Here is a 25,515-nt window from a genome sequence, read left to right on the forward strand (position 1 = left end):
ACTGGAAGTGCCGTAACCTAAAGGGCTACGGACCAAGAGCTGTAAAATGGGATGAGGCTTGATAGCTCTTTTTTGGCTGCACAGTCACTCACAGTTGGATTCAACTGTTATTAGTTGGGAAATTGTGTTGGGGAAATTGATGGGATTGAAGGCCGATAAATCCCCAGGGCCTGATGGACTGCATCCCAGAGTACTTAAGGAGGTGGCCTTGGAAATAGCGGATGCATTGACAGTCATTTTCCAACATTCCATAGACTCTGGATCAGTTCCTATCGATTGGAGGGGAGCCAATATAACCCCACTTTTTAAAAATGAGGGAGAGAGAAAACAAGTAATTATAGACCGGTCAGCCTGACATCGGTAGTGGGTAAAATGATGGAATCAATTATTAAGGATGTCATAGCAGCGCATTTGGAAAGAGGTGACATGATAGGTCCAAGTCAGCATGGATTTGTGAAAGGGAAATCATGCTTGACAAATCTTCTGGAATTTTTTGAGGATGTTTCCAGTAGAGTGGACAAGGGAGAACCAGTTGATGTGGTGTATTTGGACTTTCAGAAGGCTTTCGACAAGGTCCCACACAAGAGATTAATGTGCAAAATTAAAGCACATGGGATTTGGGGTAGTGTGCAGACGTGGATTGAGAACTGGTTGGCAGACAGGAAGTAAAGAGTAGGAGTAAATGGGTACTTTTCAGAATGCTAGGCAGTGACTAGTGGGGTACCGCAAGGTTCTGTGCTGGGGCCCCAGCTGTTTACATTGTACATTAATGATTTAGACGAGGGGATTAAATGTAGTATCTCCAAATTTGCGGATGACACTAAGTTAGGTGGCAGTGTGAGCTGCAAGGAGGATGCTGTGAGGCTGCAGAGTGACTTGGATAGGTTAGGTGAGTGGGCAAATGCGTGGCAGATGAAGTATAATGTGGATAAATGTGAGGTTATCCACTTTGGTGGTAAAAACAGAGAGACAGACTATTATCTGAATGGTGACAGATTAGGAAAAGGGGAGGTGCAACGAGACCTGGGTGTCATGGTACATCAGTCATTGAAGATTAGCATGCAGGTCCAGCAGGTGGTTAAGAAAGCAAATGGCATGTTTGCCTTCATAGCGAAAGGATTTGAGTACAGGGGCAGGGAGGTGTTACTACAGTTGTACAGGGCCTTGGTGAGGCCACACCTGGAGTATTGTGTACAGTTTTGGTCTCCTAACTTGAGGAAGGACATTCTTGCTATTGAGGGAGTGCAGCGAAGGTTCACCAGACTGATTCCCGGGATGGTGGGACTGACATATCAAGAAAGACTGGATCAACTGGGCTTGTATTCACTGGAGTTCAGAAGAATGAGAGGGGATCTCATAGAAACATTTAAAATTCTGATGGGTTTAGACAGGTTAGATGCAGGAAGAATGTTCCCAATGTTGGGGAAGTCCAGAACCAGGGGTCACAGTCTAAGGATAAGTGGTAAGCCATTTAGGACCGAGATGAGGAGAAACTTCTTCACCCAGAGAGTGGTGAACCTGTGGAATTCTCTACCACAGAAATTTGTTGAGGCCAATTCATTAAATATATTCAAAAAGGAGTTAGATGAAGTCCTTACTACTCGGGGGATAAAGGAGTATGGCGAGAAAGCAGGAATGGGATACTGAAGTTGCATGTTCAGCCATGAACTCATTGAATGGTGGTGCAGGCTCGAAGGGTCGAATGGCCTACTCCTGCACCTATTTTCTATGTTTCTATGTTTCTATAATGGGACAAATGGCCTCCTTCTGTGTTGTAAACTGCTACGATTCCATGATACCAATCTCTGTCTGATATAAACTAACCATCATCATCATAGGCAGTCCCTCGGAGTCGAGGATGACTTGCTTCCTCATTAAAAATGAGGTCTCAGATGTCTGTTAAGTCCAATGCGGGAGCTACAGTCTCTGTCACAGGTTGGACAGACGGTGGTTGAAAGTACGTTGGTTGAAGTGCCGGCTTGTTGAAGTGCTTGGGTTGTTGTGCGCTCCTTCTGCTGTATGCGCTTGGTGTCCGCTTGCTGCAGGTGAAGAGACTCGAAGTGTTCGACGCCCTCACGGATTATTCTCTCCACTTTGAGCGATCATGCGCCAGGGATTCCCAGGAGTCGGTGGGGTTGTTGAACTTCTTCCAGGAGGCCTTGAGGGTGCCCTTGAAGCGTTTCCTCTGCACCCCCCCGAGGCTCACTTTCCATGTCAAAGCTCGAAGTAGATCGCTTGCTTTGGGAGTCTCGTATCAGGCATATGGACAATGTGGCCCGTCCATTGTAGCTGATCGAGCGTGGTCAATGTTTCAATACTGAGGATGTTGGCCTGCGTGAGAACAGACGTTGGTGCACCTATCCTGCCAATGGATTTGCAGGATTTTCCAGAGGCAGCATTGATGGTACTTCTCTAATGCTTTGATGTGCGTGCTGTATATAGTCCATGTCTGAGAAGCATGTATGAGGGCAGCTATTACTACTGCTCCAGACCATGAGCTTTGTGCCAGTTTTAAAGTTCTGGTCTTCAAACATTCTATTCCTTAGGCAACCAAAGGCTGCGCTGGGAACTGAAGGCGATACTGGATCTCGTCATCACTATCTGCCCTTGTTGACAGTAGGCTCCCGAGGTATGAAAAATGGTCTATGTTGTCCAAAGCCTCATCATGGATTTTGATAATCGGGAGGCAGTGCTGTGTGGCAGGGGCAGGTTGACAGATCACCTTTGTTTTATGGATGTTTAGTGTAATGCCTATGCTCTCAGACACTACGGTGAACGTGTTGATGATGGTTTGGAGTGCATCCTCCGAGTGAGCACAGACGCAAGCATCATCTGCGCATTGTAATTCGAGGACAGAGGATGGCACCACCTTGGATCTGGTCTGAAGGTGATGGAGGTTGAACAGTTTCCTGTTTGTTCTATAGATTATCTCCACTCCAGCGGGAAGCTTACTGAGGGTGAGATGTAGCATTGCAGCAAGGAAGGTCGAGAAGAGCGTTGGTGCAATGACACAGCCTTGCTTCTCCCCGGTCCGTACATGAACTGGGTCTGTGGTGGATCCATTGGTCAGGATCACGGCTTGTCTGTTATCATGAAGCAAGAGGAGGATGGTGACACATTTGAGGACAGCCGAATTTGAAGAGTACATTCCATAATCCCTCACGGTTAACAGTGTCAAAGGCCTTGGTCAGGTCAAAGAAGGTTGAGCCGACCCCACAGTCACTGACACCAAGCTCCTCCCATGGAATATCAACCAACCCTTGTCACTGACACCAAGTGCACTGGGAAAATATGTAAAAGGGTAAGACTGTAGAACCGCAGTGGCAAACATTTAAGGAGATATTCCATAACTTCTCAGCAAAGATTTATTCAAGTGAGAAATAAAGATGTTAAGAGAAGGATGAACCATCCCTGGCTAACTAAGGAAGTAAAGGATGGTATCAAATTGGCAAAAAAAAGCATTCAATGTTGCAAAGGACAGTGGAAGGCCAGAGGATTGGGAAATTTTTAGAAACCAGCAAAGGATGACAAAAAAAAATGATAAAGACAGGGAAAATAGCATATGAGAGCAAACTAGCATGAAATATAAAAGCAGGCAGTAAGAGTTTCTACAGGTATATAAAAAGGAAACGAGTAGCTAAAGTAAACATTGGTCCCTTAGAAGATGAGACTGGAGAATTAATAATGGGAAACATGGAAATGGCAGAGATTTTGAACAAATATTTTGTATGTTTTCACGATAGAGGACACTAAAAACATCCCAACAGTTGAAAATCAAGGAGCTATTTCATGGAGGGGAGGGGAGGGGGGGTGGGGGTGGAGACCTTAAAACAGTCACTATCACTAGAGATAAAGTACTAAGTAAACTAATGGGACTAAAGGTGGACAAGTCCCCTGGACCCAATGACATGCATCCTAGGGTCTTAAAATAAGTAGCTGCAGAGATAGTGGATGTAATCTACCAAAATGTCCTGAATTTTGGAAAGGTCCCAGCGGACTGGAAAACTGTAAATGTAACACTCCTATTGAAGAAAGGAGGGAGACAGAGAGCAGGAAACTATAGACCAGTTAGCCTACCATCTGTCATTGGGAAAATACTGGAGTAAATCATTAACAAAGTAGTAGCAGGACATTTAGAAAATCATATTGCAGTCAAGCAGAGTCAGCATGGTTTTATGAAAGGGAAATCATGTTTGACAAATTTGCTAGAGTTGTTTGAAGATGTAACGAGCAGAGTGGATAAAGGAGAACCAGTTGATGTCGTATATTTGGATTTCCAGGAAGCATTCGATAAGGTACCACACAAAAGGTTACTGCACAAGCTAAGAGCTCACAGGGTTGGGACTGATATATTCACATGGATAGAGGATTGGCTAACTAACAGAAAACAGAGAGTCGGGATAAATGGGTCATTTTCAGGTTGGCAAATTGTAACTAGTGGAGTGCCACAGGGATCAGTGCTGGGACCTCAACTATTTACAATTTATATTAATGACTTGGATGAAGGGACCGAGTGTAACGCAGCCAAATTTGCTGATGATACAAAGATAGGTGGGAAAGTAAGTTGTGAGGAGGATGCAAAGAATCTACAAAGGGATATATATAGGCTCAGTGAGTGGGCAGAAATCTGGCAGATGGACTATAATGTGGTAAAATGTCAGGTTATTCTCTTTGGTAGGAAAAATAAAAAAGCAAATTATTATTAACATGGGACTATTACAAAATGCTGTAGTACAGAGGGATCTGGGGGTTCTTGTACATGAAACTCAAAAAGTTAACAAGCAGGTACAGCAAGTAATCAGGAAGGTAAATGGAATGCTGGCCTTTATTGCAAGGGGGATAGAGTATAAAAATAGGGAAGTCCTGCTACAACTGTACGGGGCGTTGGTAAGACCACACCTGGAGTACTGCACACAGTTTTGGTCTGGACTTGTCTCCATTCCCGTGCCGAGGGGATTGCAACACCAGACGGGAGGGGCAACATTTGGGGACACTGATTCCCCACAAATTCCCATTCCCCTTCTTTCTGGTGGAGGGGCCACTGTGTGTAATGTGCAAGTCGGTAAGAATTGTCAGCAAACTCTTACTAATTGGAGATTTTATTCAGTGGAAATTTTGACACTACTCAGATTTTGTACCAAAGATCAATTTAGGATTAAAGTAAAAATTCATAATTTTATTGCAAACTGAATTTCTGTTGAAGGTCGCTGAATTAAGGGGAAAGATAACACACAGTGTTTCTTAAATGGACACTGCACCCGAGAACACAATCAGCAATATATCCAGAATATTAAAGTCCAGCCCAGTTATAGGGTTATTAACATCAGCAGAAGCAAACCCCAACTGTCAGAATGAACATGGTTCAGTCGGGATGTGATTAACAGCAGCAATAACAGCAGGTTCCAACCCCTGCAGTCACTTGTGAACTTGCTGGTGTCTCAGCAGGTGGGATGACCCAGTGAATCCCTTCCCACACTCAGAGCAGGTGAACGGCCTCTCCCCAGTGTGATTGCGTCGATGAATTTTCAGCTCAGACGGTAATCTGAATACCTTAACACAGTCCCCACATTCCCACGGTTTCTCCATGGTCCGGGTATCCTTGTGACTCTCCAGGTTGGACGATCAGTTGAAGCCTCGCCCACACACACACAACACGTTTACACTTTGGCCCCGCTGTGAATGGTGCGATGTTTTTTCAGGCTGTGTAACTGGTTAAAGCTCTTTCCACAGACAGTGCACTGGAACACTCTCACTCGGGTGTGTGTGTCTCGGTGCTTTTCCAGTCACACTGATATTTGAAATCTTTTCCCACAGACAGAACAGACAAACATTTCTCCTTCCACTTTCAAAGGCCGATGATATTCAGGTCCTGATGAATCAATTGACTCCGTTAGATCTTGATGCGATGTTTAGTTTGTGTTTCCTGCCTGAAAATCTCCCCTTCTAATACACTGTAAAAGGAGATAACAAAATTCATCACTGTCAGTACAAGACAGAAATTCAGAATGGACACATCTAGTTATCATAGAACATTCTTTCCTCTCTTGCTCTTCCAAAGCTGTAAATCCCTGTCCCACACATTGTCCCTCCTGCTGTGCTGAAATCTAAACCCATCACACATTTCTGGACTGTTTCACCTTCATTCCCAGTTTTCATCACCAATTCTGGCTGAGTTCAGTTCTACACTCATTGATCCCCCTCTCTTCTCCCGTAGGTGCTGTCTCTGGCTGGGATCAGTTCTACACTCACTAGTTCCCCCCCCTCTCCACCCCGCAGGTGCTGACTCTGGCTGGGATCAGTTCTACACTCACTGGTTCCCCTCTCCTCCCCTGAAGACGCTGTCTGCACCTGGTTCAGTTCTGCACTCACTGGTTCCCCTCCCTCTCCTCCCCTGAAGATTTAGACTCTGGCTAGGTTCGGTGCTACAATCACTGCTTTCCTCTCCCTCTCCTCCTCTGAAGTGCTGGCTATCTTAGATCTGGTCCTGTGTAATGAGACAGGATTAATAAACAATCTCCTATAAAGGATTCCCTTGGAATGAGTGATCATAGCATGGTTGAATTTCAAATTCAGATGGAGGGTGAGAAAGTTGGATCTCAAACCAGCGCACTAAGCTTAATAAAGGAGACTACAAAGGTATGAGGGCAGAGTAGGATAAAGTAGACTGGGAAAATAGATTAGTGTAGGAAAGTTGACTAACAGTGGCGTACATTTAAGGAGATATTTCACAACTCTCAAGAAAAATATATTCCAGTGAGGAGAAAAGGGTAAAAGAAAAGAGAGCCATCCGTGGCTAATTAAAGAAATAAAGGTCGGTATCCAATTAAAAACAAGGGCATACAAAGTGGCCAAAACTACTGGGAGGTCAGAAGATTGGGAAGATTTTAAAAGCCAGCAAAGAATGACTAAAAAAATGATTAAGGAAGGGAAGATAGACTATGAAAGTAAACTAGCACAAAATATAAAAACAGATAGCAAGAGTTTCTATCGGTATATAAAAAGGAAAAGAGTGGCTAAAGTAAATGTTGGTCCCTTAGAGGACGAGACCGGGGAATTAGTAATGGGGAACATGGAGATGGCAGAAACTCTGAACAAATATTTTGTATCAGTCTTTACGGTAGAGGACACTAAAAATATCTCAACAGTGGATGGTCAAGGGGCTATAAGGGGGAAAGGAACTTACCACAAACATATTCACTAAGGAGTTGGTACTCAGTAAGATAATGGGACTAAAGACGGATAAATCCCCTGGACCTGATGGCTTGCATCCTCGGGTCTTAAGAGAAGTAGCGGCAGGGATAGTGGATGCATTGGTTGTAATTTACCAAAATTCTCTGGATTCTGGGGAGGCCCCAGCAAATTGGAAAACTGGAAATGTAATGCCCCTAATTAAAAAAGAAGGCAGACAAAAAGCAGGAAACTATAGACCAGTTAGCCTAACATCTGTGGTTGGGAAAATGTTGCAGTCCATTATTAAAGAAGCATTGACAAATTTTCTGGAATTCTTTGAGGATGTAATGAACAGGGTGGATAAAGGGGAACCAGTGGATGTGGAGTATTTGGACTTCCAGAAGGTACTTGACAAGATGCCACATAAAAGGTTACTGCACAAGATAAAAGTTCACGGGGTTGGTGGTAATATATTAGCATGGATAGAGGATTGGCTAACTAATAGAAAACAGAGTTAGGATAAATGGTTCATTCTCGGGTTTGCAATCAGTAACTAGTGGGGTGCCGCAGGGATCAGTGCTGGGACCCCAACTATTTACAATCTATATTAATGACTTGGAAGAAAGGACCGAATTTAATGTAGCCAAGTTTGCTGATGATACAAAGATAGGTGGGAAAGCAATGTGTGAGGAGGACACAAAAATTCTGCAAAAGCACATAGACAGGCTCAGTGAGTGGGCAAAAATTTGGCAGCTGGAGTATAATGTTGGAAAATGTGAGGTCATGCACTTTGGCAGAAAAAAATCAAAGAGCAAGTTATTATTTAAATGGAGAAAAATTGCAAAGTGCTGCAGTACAGTGGGACCTGGAGGTACTTGGGCATGAAACACAAAAGGTTAGTATGCAGGTACAGCAAGTGATCAGGAAGGCCAATGGAATCTTGCCCTTTATTGCAAAGGGAAGTCTTGCTGCAGTTATACAGGGTATGGTGAGGCCACACCTAGAATACTGCGTACAGTTTTAGTTTCCATATTTACGAAAAGATATACTTGCTGTGGAGGCAGTTCAGAGAAGGTTCACTAGATTGATTCCAGGGATGAGGGGGTTGACTTACGAGGATAGGTTGAGTAAGTTGGGCCTCTACTCATTGGAATTCAGAAGAATGAGAGGTGATCTTATCGAAACGTATAAGATTATGAGGGGGTGTGACAAGGTGGATGCAGAGAGGATGTTTCCACTGATGGGGGAGACTATAACTAGAAGGCATAATCTTAGAATAAGGGGCCGCCAATTTAAAACTGAGCTGAGGAGGAATTTCTTCTCTCAAAGGGTTGTAAATCTATAGAATTTGCTGCCTTAGGGAGCTGAGGAAGCTGGGACACTGAATACATTTAAGACAGAGATAGACAGTTTCTTAACCGATAAGAGATTAAGGGGTTATGGGGAGCGGGCAGGGAAGTGGACCTGAGTCCATGATCCGATCAGCCATGATCATATTAAATGGTAGAGCAGGCTCGAGGGGCCATATGGCCTACTCCTGTTCCTATTTCTGATGTTCTTATGTTCAGCCTAACTGGAGTCCAATTCTGGGCACCACATTTTAGGAAGGAAGTGAAGACCTTAGAGAGGGTGCAGAAAATACTGAGGAGAATGGTTTCAGGGGAGCGACTTCAGTTACATGGATAGATTAGAGAAGGTGGGGTTGTTCTCCTTGGAGCAGAGAAGGCTGAGAGGAGATTTGATCGAGATGTTCAAAATCATGAGGGGTTTGGACAGAGTAGATAGAGAGATATTGTTCCCATGGCCGAAGGGTGGAGAACCAGAGGACACAGAGTTAAGGTGATTGGCAAAGGAACCAAAGGCAATGTAAGAAAAAAACATTTACGCAGCGAGTGGTTAGGATGTGGAATGCACGACCTGAAAGGGTGGTGGAGGCAGACTCAATTGTGGTGTTGAGAAGGAGTTGGATCAGTGTGTGAAGGAGAGACAATTGTGGTGTTGAGAAGGAGTGGGATCAGTGTGTGAAGGAGAGGCAATTGTGGTGTTAGAAACATAGAAAATAGGTGCAGGAGCAGGCCATTCAGCCCTTCGAGCCTGCACCGCCATTCAATGCGTTCAAGGCTGAATATGCAACTTCAGTACCCCATTCCTGCTTTCACGCCATACCCCTTGATCCCCCTAGTAGTAAGGACTACATCTAACTCATTTTTGAATATATTTAGTGAATTGGCCTCAATAACTTTCTGTGGTAGAGAATTCCACAGGTTCACCACTCACCTCATCTCGGTCCGAAATGGCTTACCCCTTATCCTTAGACTGTGACCCCTGGTTCTGGATTTCCCCAACATTGGGAACATTCTTCCTGCATCTAACCTGTCTAAACCCATCAGGATTTTAAATGTTTCTATGAGATCCCCTCTCATTCTTCTGAACTCCAGTGAATACAAACCCAGTTGATCCAGTCTTTCTTGATATGTCAGTCCCGCCATCCCGGGAATCAGTCTGGTGAACCTTCGCTGCACTCCCTCAATAGCAAGAATGTCCTTCCTCAGGTTAGGAGACCAAAACTGTACACAATACTCCATGTATGGCCTCACCAATGCCCTGTACAACTGTAGCAACACCTCCCTGCCCCTGTACTCAAATCCCCTCGCTATGAAGGCCAACATGCCATTTGCTTTCTTAACCGCCTGCTGTACCTGCATGCCAACCTTCAATGACTGATGTACCATGACACCCAGGTCTCGTTGCACCTCGCCTTTTCCTAATCTGTCACCATTCAGATAATAGTCTGTCTCTCTGTTTTTACCACCAAAGTGGATAACCTCACATTTATCCACATTATACTTCATCTGCCATGCATTTGCCCACTCACCTAACCTATCCAAGTCACTCTTCAGCCTCATAGCATCCTCCTCGCAGCTCACACTGCCACCCAACTTAGTGTCATCCGCAAATTTTGAGATATTACATTTAATCCCCTCGTCTAAATCATTAATGTACAATGTAAACAGCTGGGGCCCCAGCACAGAACCTTGCGGTACCCCACTAGTCACTGCCTGCCATTCTGAAAAGTACCCATTTACTCCTACTCTTTGCTTCCTGTCTGCTTAACAGTTCTCAATCCATGTCAGCACACGACCCCCAATCCCACGTGCTTTAACTTTGCACATTAATCTCTTGTGTGGGACCTTGTCGAAAGCCTTCTGAAAGTCCAAATATACCACATCAACTGGTTCTCCCTTGTCCACTCTACTGGAAACATTCTCAAAAAATTCCAGAAGATTTGTCAAGCATGATTTCCCTTTCACAAATCTACGCTGACTCGGACCTATCATGGCACCTCTTTCCAAATGCGCTGCTATGACATCCTTAATAATTGATTCCATCATTTTACCCACTACTGATGTCAGGCTGACCGGTCTATAATTCCCTATTTTCTCTCTCCCTTAAACGTGGGGTTACATTGGCTACCCTCCACTCCATAGGAACTGATCCAGAGTCTATGGAATGTTGAAAAATGACTGTCAATGCATCCGCTATTTCCAAGGCCACCTCCTTAATACTCTGGGATGCAGTCCATCAGGCCCTGGGGATTTATCGGCCTTCAATCCCATCAATTTCCCCAACACAATTTCCCGACTAATAATGATTTCCCTCATTTCCTCCTTCTTACTAGACCCTCTGACTCCTTTTATATCCGGAAGGTTGTTTGTGTCCTCCTTAGTGAATACCAAACCAAAGTACTTGTTCAATTGGTCTGTCATTTCTGTGTTCCCCGTTATGATGTCCCCTGATTCTGACTGCAGGGGACCTACGTATGTCTTTACTAACCTTTTTCTCTTTACATATCTATAGAAGCTTTTGCAGTCCCTCTTAATGTTCCCTGCAAGCTTCCTCTCGTACTTTATTTTCCCTGCCCTAATCAAACCCTTTGTCCTCCTCTGCTGAGTTCTAAATGTCTCCCAGTCCCAGGGTTCACTGCTATTTCTAGCCAATTTGTATGCCACTTCCTTGGCTTTAATACTATCCCTGATTTCCCTTGATAGCCACGGTTGAGCCACCTTCCCTTTTTTATTTTTTACGCCAGACAGGAATGTACAATTGTTGTAGTTCATCCATGCAGTCTCTACAGTCTGCTATTGCCCATCCACAGTCAACCCCTTAAGTATCATTCGCCAATCTATCCTAGCCAATTCACGGCTCATACCTTCAAAGTTACCCTTCTTTAAGTTCTGGACCATGGTCTCTGAATTAACTGTTTCATTCTCCATCCGAATGTAGAATTCCACCATATTATGGTCACTCTTCCCCAAGGGGCCTCGCACAACGAGATTGCTAATTAATCCTCTCTCATTACACAACACCCAGTCTAAGATGGCCTCCCCCAAGTTGTTTCCTCGAAATATTGGTCCAGAAAACCATCCCTTATGCACTCCAGGAAATCCTCCTCCACCGTATTGCTTCCAGTTTGGTTAGCCCAATCTATATGCATATTAAAGTCACCCATGATAACTGATGCACCTTTATTGCATGCACCCCTAATTTCCTGTTTGATGCCCTCCCCAACATCACTACTGCTGTTTGGGGGTCTGTACACAACTCCCACTAACGTTTTTTGCCTTTGGTGTTCTGCAGCTCTACTCATATAGATTCCACATCATCCAAGCTAATGTCCTTCCTAACTATTGCATTAATCTCCTCTTTAACCAGCAATGCTACCCCACCTCCTTTTCCTTTTATTCTATCTTTCCTAAATGTTGAATACCCATGGATGTTGACTTCCCAGTCCTAATCATCCTGGAGCCACGTCTCTGTAATCCCAATCACATCATATCTGTTAACATCTATTTACACAGTTAATTCATCCACCTTATTAAGGATACTCCTTGCATTAAGACACAGGCTTGTTTTTTTAACACCCTTTGTCCTTTTAGAATTATGATGTAGTGTGGCCCTTTTTGTTTCTTGCCTTTGTTTACTCGGCCTTCCACTATTGCTTTTTACCTTTCTACCATCTGTTTCTGACTCCATGTTACTTCGTCCTATCTCGCTGCATAGGTTCCCATCCCCCTGCCATATTAGTTTAAATACTCCTGAAATGTGGTGTTGAGAAGGAGTTGGATCAGGGTGTGAAGGAGAGACAATTGTGTTGTAGAGAAGGGAGTGGGATCAGGGTGTAAAGGAGAGACAATTGTGGTGTAGAGAAGGGAATGGGATCAGGGTGTGAAGGAGAGACAATTGTGGTGTTGAGAGGGAATGGGATCAGGGTGTGAAGGAGAGACAATTGTGGTGTTGAGAAGGAGTGGGATCAGGGTGTAAAGGAGAGACAATTGTGGTGTTGAGAAGGGAATGGGGTCAGTGTGTGAAGGAGAGACAATTGTGGTGTTGAGAGGGAGTGGGATCAGGGTGTGAAGGAGAGACAATTGTGGTGTTAAGAGGGAGTGGGATCAGGGTGTGAAGGAGAGACAATTGTGGTGTTGAGAGGGAGTGGGATCAGGGTGTGAAGGAGAGACAATTGTGGTGTTGAGAGGGAGTGGGATCAGGGTGTGAAGGAGAGACAATTGTGGTGTTGAGAGGGAGTGGGATCAGGGTGTGAAGGAGAGACAATTGTGGTGTTGAGAAGGGAATGGGATCAGGGTGTGAAGGAGAGACAATTGTGGTGTTGAGAGGGAGTGGGATCAGGGTGTGAAGGAGAGACAATTGTGGTGTTGAGAGGGAGTGGGATCAGGGTGTGAAGGAGAGACAATTGTGGTGTTGAGAAGGGAATGGGATCAGGGTGTGAAGGAGAGACAATTGTGGTGTTGAGAAGGGAATGGGATCAGGGTGTGAAGGAGAGACAATTGTGGTGTTGAGAGGGAGTGGGATCAGGGTGTGAAGGAGAGACAATTGTGGTGTTGAGAGGGAGTGGGATCAGGGTGTAAAGGAGAGACAATTGTGGTGTTGAGAGGGAGTGGGATCAGGGTGTGAAGGAGAGACAATTGTGGTGTTGAGAGGGAGTGGGATCAGGGTGTGAAGGAGAGACAATTGTGGTGTTGAGAGGGAGTGGGATCAGGGTGTGAAGGAGAGACAATTGTGGTGTTGAGAGGGAGTGGGATCAGGGTGTGAAGGAGAGACAATTGTGGTGTTGAGAGGGAGTGGGATCAGGGTGTGAAGGAGAGACAATTGTGGTGTTGAGAGGGAGTGGGATCGGGGTGTGAAGGAGAGACAATTGTGGTGTTGAGAAGGAGTGGGATCAGGGTGTGAAGGAGAGACAATTGTGGTGTTGAGAGGGAGTGGGATCAGGGTGTGAAGGAGAGACAATTGTGGTGTTGAGAGGGAGTGGGATCAGGGTGTGAAGGAGAGACAATTGTGGTGTTGAGAGGGAGTGGGATCAGGGTGTGAAGGAGAGACAATTGTGGTGTTGAGAGGGAGTGGGATCAGGGTGTGAAGGAGACACAATTGTGGTGTTGAGAGGGAGTGGGATCAGGGTGTGAAGGAGAGACAATTGTGGTGTTGAGAGGGAGTGGGATCAGGGTGTGAAGGAGACACAATTGTGGTGTTGAGAGGGAGTGGGATCAGGGTGTGAAGGAGAGACAATTGTGGTGTTGAGAGGGAGTGGGATCAGGGTGTGAAGGGGAGGCAATTGTGGTGTTGAGAGGGAGTGGGATCAGGGTGTGAAGGAGAGACAATTGTGGTGTTGAGAGGGAGTGGGATCAGGGAGTGAAGGAGAGACAATTGTGGTGTTGAGAGGGAGTGGGATCAGGGTGTGAAGGAGAGACAATTGTGGTGTTGAGAGGGAGTGGGATCAGGGTGTGAAGGAGGGACAATTGTGGTGTTGAGAGGGAGTGGGATCAGGGTGTGAAGGAGAGACAATTGTGGTGTTGAGAAGGAGTGGGATCAGGGTGTGAAGGAGAGACAATTGCGGTGTTGAGAGGGAGTGGGATCAGGGTGTGAAGGAGGGACAATTGTGGTGTTGAGAGGGAGTGGGATCAGGGAGTGAAGGAGGGACAATTGTGGTGTTGAGAGGGAGTGGGATCAGGGAGTGAAGGAGAGACAATTGTGGTGTTGAGAGGGAGTGGGATCAGGGTGTGAAGGAGAGACAATTGTGGTGTTGAGAGGGAGTGGGATCAGGGTGTGAAGGAGAGACAATTGTGGTGTTGAGAGGGAGTGGGATCAGGGAGTGAAGGAGAGACAATTGTGGTGTTGAGAAGGAGTGGGATCAGGGTGTGAAGGAGAGACAATTGTGGTGTTGAGAGGGAGTGGGATCAGGGAGTGAAGGAAAGACAATTGTGGTGTTGAGAGGGAGTGGGATCAGGGTGTGAAGGAGAGACAATTGTGGTGTTGAGAGGGAGTGGGATCAGGGTGTGAAGGAGAGACGATTGTGGTGTTGAGGGGGAGTGGGATCAGGGTGTGAAGGAGACACGATTGTGGTGTTGAGAGGGAGTGGGATCAGGGAGTGCAGGAGAGACAATTGTGGTGTTGAGAGGGAGTGGGATCAGGGTGTGAAGGAGAGACAATTGTGGTGTTGAGAGGGAGTGGGATCAGGGAGTGAAGGAGAGACAATTGTGGGGACTGGGACTCCCTGAGATGCTCTGGCAGGGAGCCGGCACGGGCCCAGTGACCTCCCTCTGTGATGTCACCACTCTGTGACGTCACCATTCCTTATATCTTGTTCTTATATCACAGATAGATTTTTAACCAATAAGGGAATTAAGGGTTACGGGGAGAGGGCGGGTAAGTGGAGCTGAGTCCACGGCCAGATCAGCCATGATCTTGTTGAATGGCGGAGCAGGCTCCAGGGGCTAGATGGCCTCCTCCTGTTCCTAATTCTTATGTTCTGATGTATTATGTATTCCCTGATGCTGTGCCTGAGTCCCGCCCCTCGGGCCCCCCGATTGGTTGGAGGACACACCGCCTCAGCCCTCTCAGCCCTGCCTGCCCTCTCCCTATTGGTCCGAGCTCATGTCTGTCACTGCCGTGGCGTTGATCACGTGGCCCAGCCCAGCTCCCTGCAGGAGACCCCGTGCTGCGGATGCTCGGACGCTCTGGTGTCTATTTTATTTGTATTTATTTTTTCCCCCGCGCTTCACTCCGCTATTTATGTAAAAAAAAACAGTATTAAACTCACTTTCCGCCTGTGATCCGGGCTCTCAGGCGGGGTGTGGGCCGCGCGGCTGTGGGCTGGGCCAGGGGCACGTGCGCGATGTCCGCCCCGACTCAGCGCGGCGGCCGGAGCGCTTTCTGCGACGCGGGTGCTTGTGGATATTGCAGCCGCCATTACTGTTGGTCCAACCTGTGTAGCCGCTGGGGCCTGAAAATCAGCTTCACTGCCGCTGGGCTGGGAAAGGGCGACTTGAGACAATATTTTTAAGTTTCTGATGCTGGGTCGTTTGGGAATTTCCGCCCAAAATTAATACTTTTTATGAAAATAGAGCAACTTTGTAGAAAGCAACATTATTTTGGGTGGGAGGGTAGAAAATGTCATGGGTGTATGTAGACATGATTCAGTTGGTGGGTCCCACAGGCAAATATGGGAATGTGTTTTTCTTTTTCCCCGTCTCCTCCCCTCCTATGTCTGTGTAAGTCAGCCATGGCTCAGTGGGTAGCACTCTCGTCTCTTTGAGTCAGAATGTTGTGGGTTGAAGACACACTCCAGAGACTTGAACACAAAATCTGGGCTGACACTCCAGTGCAGTACTGAGGGAGTGCCACTCTGTCAGAGGTACCGTCTTTTAGACGAGACGTTGAACCGAGGTCGTGTCTGCTCTCAGGTGGATGTAAAAGATACCGTGACACAATTTTGAAGAACAGCAGGGGAGTTATCTCTGGTGTTCTGGGGCCAATATTTATCCCTCCATGGACATCATTAAAACAGATTATCTGGTCATTATCACATTGTGCTAATTGGCTGCCGTGTTTCTGATTTTACAACCATGACTGCACTTCAAAATTGGATGTAAGTGCTTTGGTACGTCCAGTGGTTTTGAAAGGCGCTATATAAATGCACGTCTGTCTTTATTGATGTTCAAAGAAGCCGTTAATGGTCTGTGGTGATAGGCCCAGCCGCCTGGGGTAACTGACCGCCATCTTGGACAGGGATGGATCAGGGTGCCTGTGTGGCCCTCTTGCTACAAGAGCAGAGAGTGGGCGGGGCTTCAGGATCCCAGTGACCAGGAGAGAAAATCATCGACTCATTGATTTTATTCTCACTTTGCACACAGCGGGAGAAGAATTGAACACAACCAGAGCAGAGAGGGCGAGAAAACTGGGGATGGAGGGAAGAAATGTTGGAGATGGTGCGATGGGTTTGGATTTCAGCTCAGAGAGGAGGGAGAGTGCGTGGGATGGAGATTTACAGCTTTGGGGGAACAAGAGAGGAAAGGATGGTCCATAGAAACTAGAATTATCTGTCCTCAATTTCTATCCTGCACTTCCAGTGCTGAGTTCTTGTAAACCCATTTTACAGGATATTAGATGAGGAGGATTTGCAGACGGGAAACTCGAACCAAACATGATGTCAAGATCTGACAGAGTCATTCCATTCATCAGGACCTGACTATCATCGGCCTTTCAAAGTAGGAGAAATGTTTGTCTGTTCTGTCTGTGGGAAAAGATTTCAAACATCAGTGTGACTGGAAAAGCACCGAGACACACACACACACCCGAGTGTGAGTTCCAGTGCACCGATTGTGGAAAGAGCTTTAACTGTTACACAGCCTGCAAAAACATCGCACCATTCACAGCGCAGAGAAACTGTACACGTGTTCTGTGTGGGTGGAGGAGGCTTCAACTGATCGTCCAACCATGGAGAGACACAAGGGTATCTGCACCATGGAGAAATGTGGGGACTGTGGGAAGGGATTCCATTCCCGTCCCAGCTGGAAACTCATCAACGCAGTCACACCGGGGAGAGGCCGTTCACCTGCCCCGTATGTGGGAAGGGATTCCCTTCGGCATCCAGCCTGCTGAGAGACCAGCGAGTTCACTCTGGGGAGAAATCATTTAAATGCTCTGACTGTGGGAACAGCTTTAAAACCTCTCCGGAACTAATACAACACCCGCGGGTTCACACTGGGGAGAATCCATTTACCTGTTCTGTGTGTGGGAAGGGATTCACTCAGTCGTCCAAACTCACTGAACACCAGCGAGTTCACACTGGGGAGAGGCCGTTCACCTGCTCTGTGTGTGGGAAGGGCTTCACTCAGTCATCCAACCTGCTAAAACACCAGCGAGTTCACTAATTCACCCGAGCTTCTGGCTCACCAGCGACTTCACACCGGGGAGAGTCCTTTCACCTGTTCCATGTGTGGGACAGGATTCACTCGTTTATCCCAACTCACTGCACACCAACTTGTTCACACCAATAAGAGACCCTTTAAATGTTCTGACTGTGAGAAGAGCATTAATAGGAGAAATAATTTGATGAACCATCAATGGGTTCACACTGGGGAGAGACCGGTCACCTGCTCCGTGTGTGGGAAGGGATTCACTCGTTCATCCATCCTGCTGACACACCAGCGAGTTCACAAGTGACTGCAGGGGTGGGATTCTGCTGTTATTGCTGCTGTTAATCACATCCTGGACTGAAAAATGTTCACTCCCTGACAGTTGGGGTTTGTTGATGCTCGTGTAATTAATCCCTATAACTGGGTTGGAGTTTAATTTTCTGGATATCATCGAATCATAGAATGGTTACAGCACAGAAGGAGGCCTTTCGGCCTGTCAAGCTTGTGCCAGCTCTGCAAGAGCACTTCAGCTCATCCCACACACCCACCCTTTCCCTGGATCCTTTTCCTTCAGGTATTTATCCAATTCCTTTTTTGAAAGCCACGATTGAATCGGTCTCCACCATCCTTTCAGGCTATGCATTCCAGATCCTAACCACTCGCTGCACAAAAAGGTTTTCCCTCATGTCACCTTTGGTTCCTTTGCCAATCATCTTAACTCTGTGTCCTCTGGTTCACGACCCTTCCACCAATGGGAACCGTCTCTCTCTATCTACTCTGTCTAGACCTCTCATGCTTTTGAACACCTCTATCAAATCGCCTCTCAACCTTCTCTGCTCGAAGGAGAACCCCGGCTTCTCCAGTCTATCCACGTAACTGAAGTCCCTCATCGCTGGACACATTCTTCGAAATCTTTTCTGCACCCTCTGTCAAACAACTGTCAAATAAATCAACGTTGTTTCCTACATACAGTGAGTCAATTCTTTGATGTCTCCAAAAGGAGACTAATTGATGACTATTCCATTTTTCTCCTTTGTTAAAGGATGACTTGTGTTTATAAAGTGCATTTCACCACCTCAGGATATCCCAAAGCCCTTTACAGCCAATGACATACCTTTTAATTGCAGTTGCTGCTGTAATGTAGGAAATGCAACAACCAATTTGCGCACAGCAGGCTCCCACACACAGCAATGTGATAATGACCAGATCATCTGTTTTAATGATGTTGGTCGAGTGATAACTATGAGCAAGGACACCGGGGAAAACTCCTCCTTCGATATAACCTGGGCAGGATCGGAACCAATGTCCCAGGGGGAGTGTTTGCTAGTACTGTTGGGGAGGAGTTAAATTAATATGGCAGGGGGATGGGAACCTATGCAGGGTGACAGAGGGAAGTAGAATGGGGGCAGAAGCAAAAGATAGAAAGAAGAAAAGTAAAAGTGGAGGGCAGAGAAACCTAAGGCAAAAAGCAAAAAGGGCCACATTACAGCCAAATTCTAAAGGGGAAAAGTGTATTAGAAAGACAAGCCTGAAGGCTCTGTGCCTCAATGCGAGGATTAATCGGAATAAGGTGGACAAATTAACTGCACAGACAGCAGGTAACGGGTATGATGTAATTGCCATCACTGAGATATGGCTCCAGGGTGACCAAGGTTGGGAACTCAACATCCAGGGTTATTCAACATTTAGGAAGGATAGACAGAAAGGAAAAGGAGGCATTGCTGGTTAAAGAGAAATTAATGCAATAGTAAGAAAGGACATTAGCTTGAACGATGTGGAATTGGTATGGGTGGAGCTACGGAATACCAATGGGCAGAAAAAGCTAGTGGGAGTTGTGTACAGACCACCAAACAGTAATAGTAAGGTTAGGGACAGCATCAAACAAAAAAATTAGGGATGCATACAATAAAGGTACAGCAGTTATCATGGGTGACTTTAATCTACATATTGATTGGGCTACCCAAACTGGTAGCAATGCGGTGGAGGAGGATTTCCTGGAGTGTATTAGGGATGGTTTTCTAGACCAATATGTCGAGGAACCAATTAGGGAGCTGGCCATCCTAGACTGGGTGATGTGTAATGAGAAAAGACTAATTAGCAATCTTGTTTTGCGAGGCCCCTTGGGGAAGAGTGACCATAACATGGTAGAATTCTTTATTAAGATGGAGAGTGACACACTTAATTCAGAAGCGAGGGTCCTGAACTTAGGGAAAGGTAACTTCGATGGTTTGAGGCGTGAATTGCCTAGAATAGACTGGAAAATGATACTTAAAGGGTTGAAGTTGGATAGGCAAAGACAAACATTTAAAGATCACATGGATGAACTTCAACAATTGTACATCCCTGTCTGGAGTAAAAATAAAACAGGGAAGGTGGCTCAACCGTGGCTAACAAGGGAAATTAAGGATAGTGTTAAATCCAAGGAAGAGGCATATAAATTGACCAGAAAGAGCAGCAAACCTGAGGACTGGGAGAAATTTAGAATTCAGCAGAGGAGAACAAAGGGTTTAATTAAGAGGTGGTAAATAGAGTACGAGAAGAAGCTTGCCGGGAACATAAAAACTGACTGCAAAAGCTTCTATAGATATGTGAAGAGAAAAAGATTAGTGAAGACAAACGTAGGTCCCTTGCAGTCGGATTCGGGTGAATTTATAATGGGGAACAAAGAAATGGCAGACCAATTGAACAAATACTTTGGTTCTGTCTTCACAAAGGAAGACACAAATAACTTTCCGGAATTACGAGGATACCGAGAGTCGAGTAAGAAGGAGGAACTGAAGGAAATCCTTATTAGGTGGGAAATTGTGTTGGGGAAATTGATGGGATTGAAGGCCGATAAATCCCTGGGGCCTGATAATATGCATCCCAGAGTACTTAAGGAAGTGGTCCTAGAAATAGTGGATGCATTGGTGATCATTTTCCAACAGTCTATTGACTCTGGATCAGTTGCTATGGACTGGAGGGTAGCTAATGTAACACCAATTTTTAAAAAAGGAGGGAGAGAGAAAGCGGGTAATTATAGACCGGTTAGCCTGACATCAGTAGTGGGGAAAATGTTGGCACCAATTATTAAGGATGAAATAGCAGCATATTTGGAAAGCAGTGATAGGATCGGTCCAAGTCAGCATGGATTTATGAAAGGGAAATCATGCTTGACAAATCTTCTGGAATTTTTTGAGAATGTAACTAGTAGAGTGGACAAGGGAGAACCAGTGGATGTGGTGTATTTGGACTTTCAAAAGGCTTTTGACAAGGTCCCACACAAGAGATTGGTGTGCAAAATCAAAGCACATGTTATTGGGGGTAATATACTGACATGGATAGAGAACTGGTTGGCAGACAGGAAGCAGAGAGTCGGGATAAATGGGTCCTTTTCAGAATGGCAGGTAGTGACTAGTGGGGTGCCGCAGGGCTCAGTGCTGGGACCCCAGCTCTTTACAATATACATCAATGGTTTTGATGAAGGAATTGAGTGTAATATCTCCAAGTTTGTAGGTGACACTAAGCTGGGTGGCAGTGTGAGCTGTGAGGGGGACGCTAGGAGGCTGCAGGGTAACTTCGACAGGTTAGGTGAGTGGGCAAATGCATGGCAGATGCAGTATAATGTGGATAAATGTGAGGTTATCCACTTTGGGGGCAAAAACGCGAAGACAGAATATTATCTGAATGGCGGCAGATTAGGAAAAGGGGAGGTGCAACGAGATCTGGGTGTCATGGTTCATCAGTCATTGAAAGTTGACATATAGGCACAGCAGGCGGTGAAGAAGGCAAATGGTATGTTGGCCTTCATAGCTAGGGGATTTGAGTATAGGAGCAGGGAGGTCTTACTGCAGTTGTACAGGGCCTTGGTGAGGCCTCACCTGGAATATTGTGTTCAGTTTTGGTCTCCTAATCTGAGGTAGGATGTTCTTGCTATTGAGGGAGTGCAGCGAAGGTTCAACAGACTGATTCCTGGGATGGCCGGACTGACATATGAGGAGAGACTGGATCAATTGGGCCTTTATACATTGGAGTTTAGAAGGATGAGAGGGGATCTCATAGAAACATACAAGATCCTGACGGGATGGGACAGGTTAGATGTGGGTAGATTGTTCCCGATGTTGGGGAAGTCCAGAACCAGGGGACATAGTCTAAGGATAAGGGGTAGGCCATTTAGGACTGAGATGAGGAGAAACTTCTTAATTCAGAGAGTCGTTAACCTGTGGAATTCCCTGCCGCAGAGAGTTGTTGGGACCAGTTCATTGGATATATTCAAGTGGGAGTTAGATATGGCCCTTACGACTAAAGGGATCAAGGGGTATGGAGAGAAAGCAGGAAAGGGGCACTGAGGGAATGATCAGCCATGATCTTATTGAATGGTGTTGCAGGCTCGAAGGGCCCAATGGCCTACTCCTGCACCTATTTTCTATGTTTCTATGTTTCTATGTAACTGCAGCCTAACCAATGATTTGTTCAGGTTACATGACCTCTGTCCCTTTTTTTTACTTCACACCCCTATTTATAAAACCTAGGACCCCATGTGCTTCTTTAACCACTTTATCAACTTGTTCTCCTACTTTTAAAGATTTATGTAACTGAAGCCCTTGTATGTTTTAGAGATAGTAACACAACCTGGCTAAAACACAGTGACATCTCTAATGTCTGATATAATGTGCATCATGGGAAAGAGAAGTTTAGTCTAAGTTAGAAACTCAAACAATCGATTCACTGCAGACAGGTTGCCATGGCAACACTGATCAGACGTTCCATTCACTGAACCCACTGTTGGAATCTGTAATCAGATCAGGGGAAAGAACAGGGTTTGTCTGTTAGTAACCACAATATAAGCTTAAACCAGAGTGAGTAACACAATAGATTAGATTATAATGTGTGATGTTTATACCTATAATTGTGAAACTATAAGAAATAACAACTAACAGCAGGCGGGGGAGTTTAGGGATTTTGCGAAAATTATTGAAGAAAAGTAACTGCTAGGAACCAGGGAAAGTGACCTTGTAAATCACAGATTAGAGAAGTTCCAGCTGTCTTTTCCTCACTTCCTGCCCAAACCCAGCAGAGAAGACAAAGAGGAGTCCGGTGCCAGAGGTGGATCAGTGCAGGGTATAAAAGTGAGGGGAGACTGATGTAAGGGGGCAGTCGGGACTGGAGACACCGGAGATCAAGCTCAGGGCCCCCGAGGTTCCATCCAGCGGGCTGACCTGGTGTCAGTTACTGTGGACACGCGGGACTTGCATGTTGACTCTGATTGGTGGATCAGTATAAGGTACGGTAAAGGACAAAGAATCTGCCCATCTTATATTTGAGCAAGTGTCAATGAGTCAGACTTTCACCTCTAAGTCAGAAGGTTGTGAGTTCAAGTCCCATTCCAGACAATTGAGCACATAATCCAGGCTAACACACCCGATGACATAACTCATCCAACTTTGCTTGTAGGAATTTCTATTGAGTGATTAGCCGATATAAACACTTGCTTTGTAGATATTATTTATCTAGATTTTCAAAGGGCCTTAAATAAAGTACCCCATAATAAACTGATGAACAAGGTCAGAGAATGCACAGTCAGGGGACAAGTAGCAGAATGGATAGCTAGCTGGCTTCAAGACAGAAAGCAGATAATGGGGGTAAAGGGTAACTATTCACAGTGGCAGAAGGTGGGTAGTGGTGTTCCACAAGGATCAATGCTGGGACCACAGTTGTTCACAATTTATATTAACAATTTAGACTTTGGAATCAAAAACACAATATCTAAATTTGCGGATGTCACTAAATTGGGTGGGTGGGCTAGTCAATACTGAGGAGGATTGCAAAAAATTGCAAGAGGACATTAATAAACTTGCAGAATGGGCATATAATGGGCAAATGACATTCAACACAGGTAAATGTGAGGTATTACATTTTGATAGGAAGAGTACGGAGGTCACATTACTTGGAGGGTGGAGTCTGGGTGGGGTAGAAGAGCAAAGGGACCTCGGACTACAAATATACAAATCATTAAAAGTTGCGACATAGGTTAGCAAGGCCGTAAAAATAGTAAATCAAGCACTCGGGTTTATTTCTAGAGGTATAGAATTGAAAAGTACTGAGGTAATACTAAACCTGTATTGAACCTTGGTTAGACCACACTTCGAGTACTGCGTACAATTCTGGTTGCCATATTATAAAAGGGGCAGTGGAGAGGGTGCAGAGAAGATTGACACGGCTGATACCAGAAATGGAAGGGTTACACTTTGGCCCCATGCTCCTAATCTTTGGCCGGCCGTGTAGAGGCGGTTGGGTAAGTCGAAGGATCTGCTCCTGGACCTGCTCTTGGGCCTGGCTAAAACAGCAAGTTGTAGGTCCAGGAAGGGCAGGCCCGGGGGACGAGGGGGAACACTCTGGCTGCCTGCCTCTCTCTCACAGTCTTGTCCATGCCTGGGTGGCCCTGGAGAGGGAGCATGCGGTGTCCATCGGTATGTTTGATACCTTCTATGAGCGGTGGGAACCTCGGGATACAGAGCGTCTCAGACACTGATAATAACATTCTGGTTTAGTTGGGAAGGGGCACTTTGTTTTTGTTGCTTATTTTGGATTCTTTTAGATAGAGGAAAATAAAGACTTGCATTTATATAGCACCTTTCATGACAACTGGATAAGCCAAGTACTTTACAGCCAATGAAGTAATTCACTGTTGTAACATAGGAAACGAAGCAGCCAATTTGAGCAGAGCAAGCTCCCACAAACAGCAATGTGATAATGACCAGATAATCTGTTTTTGTTATGTTGGTCGAAGGATAAATATTGGCCAAGACACCAGGGATAACATCTGAAAGTGCAGTACTCCCTCAGCAATGCTTGGTGTGTCAGCTTATAGTTTTGTGCTCAATCTCGAGTGGGACTCGAACCCACAACCTTCTGACTCAGAGGCGACAGTGCTACGAACTGAGCCACTGGCTGAGTTTACTTTGATTGGACCATGGCTTTGGGGGAACAAGAGGGGAAAGAATGTTCCCTAGAAGCTAGAATTGTCTGTTCTGAACTTCTGTCCTGTACTTACTGATGACTTTTGTAAACTCCTTTTACAGGGTGTTAGAAGGGGAGGATTTACAGATCAGAAACTCAAGTGACAGTCACTCCATTCAACAGGAGCTGACCTTTGAAAGTGGAAGGAGGAATGTTTGTCTGTTCTGTCTGTGGGAAAAGATTTCAAACATCAGTGTGACTGGAAAAGCACCGAGACACACACACCCGAGTGAGTGTTCCAGTGCACTGTCTGTGGAAAGAGCTTTAACCAGTTACACAGCCTGAAAACACATCACACCATTCACAGTGGGGAGAAACTGTAAACGTGTTGTGTGTGTGGGCGAGGCTTCAGCTGATCATCCAACATGGAGAGTCACAAGGACACTGCACCATGGAGAAACCGTGGGAATGTGGTGACTGTGGGAAGGGATTCACATACCCGTCCCTGCTGGAAACTTGTCGACGCTGTCACATCGGGGAGAGGCCGTTCACCTGCTCCGTGTGGGAAGGGTTTCAGTCATCCCACCTGTTGACACACCAGTGAGTTCACACTGGGGAGAGGCCGTTCAGTTGCTCTCACTGCGGGATGAGATTCGGGCAGTCATCCACCCTCACTGAACACCAGCTTGTTCACACTGTTGAGAGACCTTTTAAATGTTCTGACTGCGAGAAGAGCTTTAAATGCATAAGGGATCTGCTGACACACCAACGCACTCACACCGGGCAGAGGCCATTAATCTGCTCCGTGTGTGGGAAGGGATTCACTCGGTCATCCCACCTGCTGACACACCAGCGAGTTCACAAGTGACTGCAGGGGTTGGATTCTGCTGTTATTGCTGCTGTGAATCACATATATCAAAGCGTCTGAGTTTCTGGGCAACGATGGCAGTACGACATTCCGGTCTGTTGCTGTTGGGATTGTCCATGGTCCATGAGGGTCCTGATGTTCCAGGTCCCGAACTTCATTCTAAGTGGTGGAAGATGCCTGTGCGTGAATTATTTTAACGTGGGGTGGCCGTTGCACATCAGCCACCACACGGGCTTCACAGAGCAAGGTCTTGGTCAAGGGGATCCAAGACCACTGGAGACCAGGCTCTGCTGCATTAGCCTAGTACCTACATATAAACACAAACATACT

The 25,515-nt window shown here is 45.8% G+C and overlaps 1 protein-coding gene across 1 annotated transcript in view; it reads left to right on the plus strand.

Annotated features, from left to right (window-relative positions):
* Nucleotides 1–25,185, plus strand: part of LOC139257934 (zinc finger protein 271-like) — an 86,200-nt gene extending 61,015 nt beyond the window's left edge. The window contains exons 5-6 of the mRNA XM_070874680.1: nucleotides 17,130–17,384; nucleotides 25,003–25,185. Of these exons, the coding sequence (XP_070730781.1) occupies nucleotides 17,130–17,384; nucleotides 25,003–25,185 (438 nt within the window). The remainder of the gene's footprint in view (nucleotides 1–17,129; nucleotides 17,385–25,002) is intronic.
* Nucleotides 25,186–25,515: the final 330 nt, after the last annotated feature.

Source organism: Pristiophorus japonicus, unplaced genomic scaffold (assembly GCF_044704955.1).
Source record: "Pristiophorus japonicus isolate sPriJap1 unplaced genomic scaffold, sPriJap1.hap1 HAP1_SCAFFOLD_932, whole genome shotgun sequence".
Lineage (NCBI taxonomy): Eukaryota > Metazoa > Chordata > Chondrichthyes > Pristiophoridae > Pristiophorus > Pristiophorus japonicus.